At 35.5% G+C, this 7,371-nt stretch overlaps 1 protein-coding gene across 1 annotated transcript; it reads right to left on the bottom strand.

The window, feature by feature from the left end:
* Positions 1-5,091: 5,091 nt before the first annotated feature.
* LOC109221752 (probable WRKY transcription factor 15) lies at positions 5,092-6,831 on the bottom strand. Its single transcript, XM_019386204.1, has 3 exons — positions 5,932-6,831; positions 5,691-5,816; positions 5,092-5,450 (listed from the first exon to the last, which is right to left on the bottom strand). The coding sequence occupies exons 1-3, from the start codon at positions 6,648-6,650 to the stop codon at positions 5,291-5,293; spliced, it is 1,005 nt and encodes a 334-aa protein (XP_019241749.1). The 5' UTR covers positions 6,651-6,831; the 3' UTR covers positions 5,092-5,290.
* Between the last annotated feature and the right edge of the window lie 540 nt (positions 6,832-7,371).

Genomic DNA, 7,371 nt, shown 5'->3' with positions numbered 1-7,371 from the left:
CAGGAACTGAGAATCATATTACAATACATGATACTGAAATAATGAGCCATACTGGGTTACATGATACTGGAATAGTGAATAGGATTAGACTGAGATAAGTATTCATAACAAGTTGATTTTTCATAACTGAAACTCATAGAATATCGAATGATTATGAGACTATGTCATCTAGAGAATAGAAGTCCTACTATTGATCAGGGAACTATGGCATAGTTCTTTTCTAAGGAGACTGGTAATGATCATAATGAATGGGACGTAGGGAGAATCATAGACATTCCCAAACGTAAAGAGTTAGCCATACATACCTTAACTTCCTGCTCTTGAGCGTAATACAACGTTTGTCAATCCTTTCAACTTCAATCTATAGCAATACAAGTCACAGGGATTCCACATTAGCTATAATGCTCATGTTTTGGTCACTTAAGCATTTTGTCAAACACTTGGTAAAAATAAAGCTTCATAGTTCTTATTAATGGTGTCTCTACACCCAACAACCCATTCTCTTGTTCCTAGATAAATTCTAAGGTCTCAAATGATTACACCAACATTATTCTTCATCACCCATAAGGCAAACAACACTCTTAACCAATAATCAACACTCAACACCCCAACCCTATAATCGTTCATGCTTTTCTATCAACCCCAACAACTCATGTCTCATGAACTAGGATTTATTATCATTAAACCAATGCTAGAATCAATTAGAGGGTGAAGACATTACCTTTTCGAAGTTCAAACCCTTGATTTTCGAGTTCTAGGCTTCCTTCTCTCAACAATGATGTCCCAATCGAATATCTAATGATATGGAGGGTTTACCCATGTTACTAAGATGTTGAAAAAGTGAAATTAACTTAGAATCACCATTAGAACTTACCTGGGGTGGTGGAAGGACCCTTAAGGAGTTAGGTTTTTGAGAGTTCCCCTTTCTAGAGCAAGTTTTTATGTTTTGGGGCTGTGGGGGACGAAATATAGCTTTAAAACGACCCCCCACGCGCGACTTCGCGCACCTGGAGGCTTGTTCGCGCGAGAGTTCGTGCTCAACGGCAGTAACACTGCCTCCCACGCGCGAGTTCGCGCACCTGGAGGCTTGTTCGCGCGAGTGTTCGCGCATACGCGTACTGTTCTAAAAAACGCACATACATTTTTGCACAGAGATCCGTTTGGGCTCCATAATATATCGTTGGAAAGCTATTTCAAAGGCCTACAACTTTCTTGCTTTGCATTTTCCCCAATTCGTTACATATTTTCACTATAACTTGATGGAAGACAGACCTTCTTCAACTTAGTCGATTTTTGTCAAATCTTATGCACCTCTCTTTCCATTTTGATTTTTGAAACAACTATTTTACCCACAATCATCCCATTGGAACTTCACATGTTCAAAATATAACCTTACCACTCATTTACTACATTCACACCTAAGCCGAATTTACGGGGTGTTACAGTCATTCGTTTGGTTAAAGAGTTAAACTCATTTTAATATTGTACTAGATTTTAATGCTATTAAAGTCAATGGAGACTTTAGTTCTGAGAGCTCTGGTGATTGTGGGAAAATGATGATGGAACCTGATGGTGGGGTGGGCGGAGAAGATGACGGAGGAGCTGATTGAAAATAGTTTTTTTTTTCTCAAAATTCATTTTGAAATTATTTGGTAACAAAAGCCACATGTCATTGTTCCATTGGTTACTTTGCCACATAAGCTGCGTGTGAATTACACTTTCTTCATATTTTTGAATAATGAGCATTTTGTGTTTAACTGGTACATGAGAGGATGAGTTGGAGTGTCAAAATGAAAAAGGTCAAAGTAAAGTGCCAAAATGAAAAATGAAGCCAACTTTAGGGGTCTGCTTATGAGTTTGGCCATTTTAAATATAAGGATTGATGAAATGGGACAACCGATTGACCCATATCTAGAATCCCTTGCGTGCTTAGAGCCCGTTTGGATTAGCTGATTTGAAGCAGCTGATAAGCATTAGTGCTAAAAAGCACTTTTAAGTGCTGAAACTGATTTAATAAATAAGTAGTTACGTGTTTGGGTTTAATTGATTCTAATTGGTATTATTTCCATAACTATGATCAGTCTATACGTATTACCTTATTTTCACTTAATTTGAGAGCTATAAGTACCCCCATTCTCTTTTGCATTACACACTGATACATTGCACATCACACACAAGAACAAAAAAGGTTCATTGCTCTGAACTCTCTCTTACACACATAAGTATACTCAGTGTTCTCTCTTATTTTCTACACATCCTCTCCCGCTTTCCTGTTGATGACTGATTACTCAGTCGGCTGAAAGCCAAGACTGATTGATCTTTGGGGGCTGCTCCATTATTCCACTGCTCTATACATTGTTGATTGTTTGGTCTGCATACTACTGCTCACTTCCCTGCACACTATTGCTCTAACAGACAAACAAAGGTTGGTCCCCATACTTTGAAAATGGGATAATTTAACATAAATACAACTCAGACACCTGACTTGCAACATAATAGCCTAGATACCACTTTGCAAATCTATAGCCCAAAAATAATAGGCTAATTCCCGAAAGACAGCTTATTTCACACAATCAACTACGGTTATTGCACCCTCTTTATACAACCAGTTGTTTTCATACACTATTATGTGCAATTGGTGAAGCAATCCAACAGGATAAAAGAAAAATAAAAACTTGGTAAATGAATTGTAGAATCCCTCCAACGCGTACAAATCTTTTTTATACAACACATACACGAAAAAGAAGAAGAGAAGGAAGTGTCAAACTTCCGTAGAGGCCTCCTACACACTAACAATGTATATACATCCTTATAAACTGAAAAAAATATATAATTATAAAATATTATACACAAATATACACATTTATACACAATTATACAATACTGTATAACTTGTATAAATATGTATAATAGTGTGTAAGAGGTGTTTGTATATTCATATACACAATTATACTCTATTATACAGTGTTTATACAAACTGCTACATAGTTATGATTTTTATCCAAGCCTCGAGTTGTAGTAGAAGGTATTGGATGATTCAACTCGTCTATAGGTTAGCAATTTTGTGCCAACGATTCGGAATGCAACGCACAAATACGATACACCCAATTTCAGATTCGAGACTTCAAGGAGGACAACACACATGTCACGGGAATCAATAACTTGTGATGAGCCAAGAAGGTCAACAAGCTTAAGAATAAGCAAGTCTGGAGCTTTCTGCTTCATCGTGTTGAAGATTGATTTAGCTTCCGATCTTTTCTCCTCGGAGCTCGACCAGACATTGGAAATTAAGGTTTCAAACTGCAAAGAGTCATACCCAATTTAAAAAATCTTCAATATTCTTCTGCTTGCCACCATGGACGACGGAGTAGGAGCCCGAGCCTTCTTCGAGCCATTGATGGCAGAACTGCGTAGGGGGTAGGGGAGGAGGAATAGTGGGGGCTAGGTTAAGAGAGTATAAGGGATCTATGTGGGTTGGAAAGAAAGAAGCGAGAGGCGGTGAGAGAGAATTCGGTGTGCTGGGAATGAAGAAAGAAGAATATAATAAAAACCCTAAAAGTGTGTCTTTAATAATGGGCTAAAGGCTGAAAAGTTTCTTTCAAGTTATGTACAACATAGGCTAAATAGGGTAAGAACTTCAAATCTGGGCCATTTTCGGTTGGGCTGTTAGGCCAAGTGACAAGGCCGTAATTCTTTCTTTGAAAATTGACCCTTTAGTATTTCCATTTAATAGCCCCCATCTGCTATTTTTGACCTGTGAATGTGCACCAACAATTTCCATATTTCAGTCTTCCTCTCTTCTCAACTACTAGTCTTAACACACAACCAACTGTTTTGCTATAAATTCCATGCCAAAGTACAAAAACACTCACAGGGGCGGTTTATAGGTGTATTTACGGGGTACGTGACCCTACTGTCTGTTCGTACAATTTGATATTTTATATATAATTTTTTAAAATTGGTATAATATTATTTGTTGAGACTCATATTCCGATACATTTGGTTGAAAGTTAAAGTTATTGACCGAGAGATATAGGGATCAATTTCCACTATGTATATTTTTTCCTTTTTTTAGCTGCGATTATTAAAGTAGAAAACTAAATTAGCCTTCCCATTTGCCAACTGCCAACTTCTACTCTTTGTCTTGCCTCATAATCTTTCCTTTCTCTTGGTCAACCGTCCCAAACACGAGTCCCATTTTTTGTCTAATACTTTTCATCAACCATTTGGACTATCCAAAGAAAAAAAGCGAAAAAGCTAGACTATTCCATGAAATAATGTTCCACCATTCGATAATATGAGAAATTAAAGGAGAAGTTAGGCATCCGACGTTGACAAAGCTAACCAGGAAACTAGACAAACATATAATGAAACTGATTGCATGTGACCAACCCCTTTTTTCCTTTTTTATCTCTTTTCATTTGATTATTTCCAATCACAGATCCATTATCCCCCAAATCCCCGGTCTTAGTAATTCTTTCTGCTCTAAAGATAGTGTAATAACATTTTGACACTACCAAAATAATTTAATGTGTTATAGAAGATTATAGCCTTATATGTCAAGTTACTCCCTCCGGTCTAAAATAAGTAATTTTTTGGCATTTTTCTTGTGGTCCAAAATAAGCGATTTTTCCAGATTTCAAGAATGAATTAATTATTTTTTTCCTACATTATCCTTGGAGTAAATATTGTTGGAATATGTGTTAGGAGTGTTTATGTGAGATAGTAAAGGTTAATATGGTCAATTACATTGCTAATTAATGCTAAAAGGTGGATTTCTTAATCTGTGTGAAAACATCCAAAAAATCACTTATTTTGGACCGGAGAAATTACTATTTATGACATGATAGCATGAAAAATGTTATATTGTCTATGTATAGAAGTTAAAACTTCTTTTTTCCTATGCTTGTGAATTGGTTTAGTCCACTATAACTGATAAAGAGACATAAAACAATTAATCTATTTCTGCATATGTTTCATTTATATAATAACTTTTTTATTTAGTTTGTTTAAAAAAGGAATGATACTTTTTTATATTTAGAAACTATTTCTATCTTAAATTTATATTTTATCCTTAACAAGATACTCATATAACCAACCACATAAATATCGATCATGAAAATATTTAAGATCATAAGTTCTAACCGCACTTTTGCTATAAAGTTTTAGTTTCTTTCTTAACTAGTCTTACACTGTACTAGGTTACATTTGTCACCCTTTTTTCTTTTGCAGGGCAAATAAAGCTAGCTATGCCTTTTTAACTAATCATAATCGCCACAATTTGATCTAATTAGGAAGACTCTAAAATGAGACTACTTGTTTCTGCAACAGAGAGGGAATGGTTATGCTCGCCTTCGTAAGTAACTGTCAGCATGGTTGGTTCATCCAGAGCTCTCTCAACATGTTTACGTGCTGGACAGCCTCTCACACTGCTACATTTGTAGTATGCCCTGCCATTATTTAGCAACACAAAAAAAAAAATAGTTTAGTCTCAAATACATTTATAATAATGTATGGTAAGAATTTTTACACAATTAAGTCACTTTAATTGTAGTTCCATGTAATATCTATCATAGGTGAAATCTGTAACTTGAAAACGAGACAAGTAACTATTATAATAAGCAAAATTATACTGATAGTATAAGCCAATTATTGTATAAGTTAAATATTTATAAGGATTAGCTCAAAACCTTGGATGTGGAGATCCTTTAATTGGCTTTTGTCCATATTTTCTCCATGAATAATCATCAGGTGGGATGTCAGACATCTTCATGCTTATTGCTGGAACTCTTTCCACCCTTTTAAGTCTTAATTTCCTGCTTGAACACATCAAGAAAACTATTACTCCAGTTCATTACAAACACAAATAAATAAATATTGCTGATGAAACATAATACTAAAAGAGAAGAATTAAAGATTGAATTTGGTTACCTTCTCTTAGAACAATGGCATCGACCGGAGGAGCCACTACACTTGCCGGAGAGGCCGTTCTCCGACGAACAACACTTTCTTTTAAACGAAGAAGAAGTAGACAAAGGAGGCTTTCCAGCAGAAGAGAGATTTGAAATCTTGAAAGATGAACTCTCTGTTTCCCCTGTTAACGTTGACATATTAAACGAATTTGAGCGACAAATATCTTGAGCATAGGAAAAGTTAATGCTCTTTTTTGTGACCAATTCTTGTTTTTCAACAACCCCATCTCTTGGATTTTGAAAGAATTGGTGATTGTAAAGTTCATAGGCAACTGGAGGGACTTGTTGAATTGGAGTTGGACAATAAACTTTACTGTCAATAAAATCTTTATTGACTTTTGGAGGGGAAGTAATAGGTGCTCTTCTGAATCGAGCATGGCCAGTTCTGGTTCTACCCAGAAGAGAAATTACGTTCTTGAACTTTGTAACAGCAGCATCAGCTACCATTTCAATCTCCATAGGGGAATTTTCTTGCTTTAGGAAAGAAGATAAATTCCCCTGTTTTTGCTGTTGTTGAGACTGACTCTGAGTTTGAGATAACAATTTGAGGAGTTTTTCGACGCTCTCAAGCCCAGAGGCAGCTTCTTGAACCACTGCCTTTTCTTCCAACTTTGTATTGAAGATAGTAAAATTATTCCTACTTGTGTTTCTGTAATCCATCATGAGCTCGACAGCCATCTCTGTTTACTTGGCAAAAGGAAGATTAATCGCCAGAGGAGGGAGAAATAGATATAGACAGAGGGAATATGAGGAAGAAGAGGGGAGTGTTGATTACGGGTCAAAGAGATGCCATTGGCGAGGTTAAAAAGGAAGAAGTGAAAGAGAGAGGTGATGATAAAGTAAACAGTAGGTCACTGACTTGTCAGTCTCCTCTTATTGTTTTGTTGGACTTGGAGGATTAGTGGAAAAAGTAATTTGCTACTCCAAATTCCTATGGCACTTTTTATAATTTGTTTAAATTTATAAATAATTAATACACATTTATATATTTGAACATTTTTAGTTTTAATCTCTTATTGTAACCATATATTCACATGCGGTAGCTTAAGCACACTACGCCAAAGGTGGTCAATCGAACATCTTTCACCGGAAAATTATACTATGTAGAATATATAAGTTCAATATTACTTTATCTGATATGATTATAATTTTGAACAACCTTAACATTTTTGCGAATTTGACTTCTTCTCTTTTTTTCCCAAGAAACTTTATTTTCTTTTTTTAATTTCCTCGATTCGGGTTTATCTGCTAATTTTGTTTCCCACAATAAAATGGAGACCTATATGGTCAATTTGACTTTTTTTCAATCCAAAATCTTAAAAGTTATTTCTTAAATAAATTTTACAATTTAAAAGTCAAGCTTTACGAAAAAAGAATTCAACAAAAGCTCCTTGCATAC

Source organism: Nicotiana attenuata, unplaced genomic scaffold (assembly GCF_001879085.1).
Source record: "Nicotiana attenuata strain UT unplaced genomic scaffold, NIATTr2, whole genome shotgun sequence".
NCBI classification, from domain to species: domain Eukaryota; kingdom Viridiplantae; phylum Streptophyta; class Magnoliopsida; order Solanales; family Solanaceae; genus Nicotiana; species Nicotiana attenuata.
The sequence above is the reverse complement of the archived record's forward strand: the minus strand, read 5'-3'. Positions and strand labels throughout refer to the sequence as shown.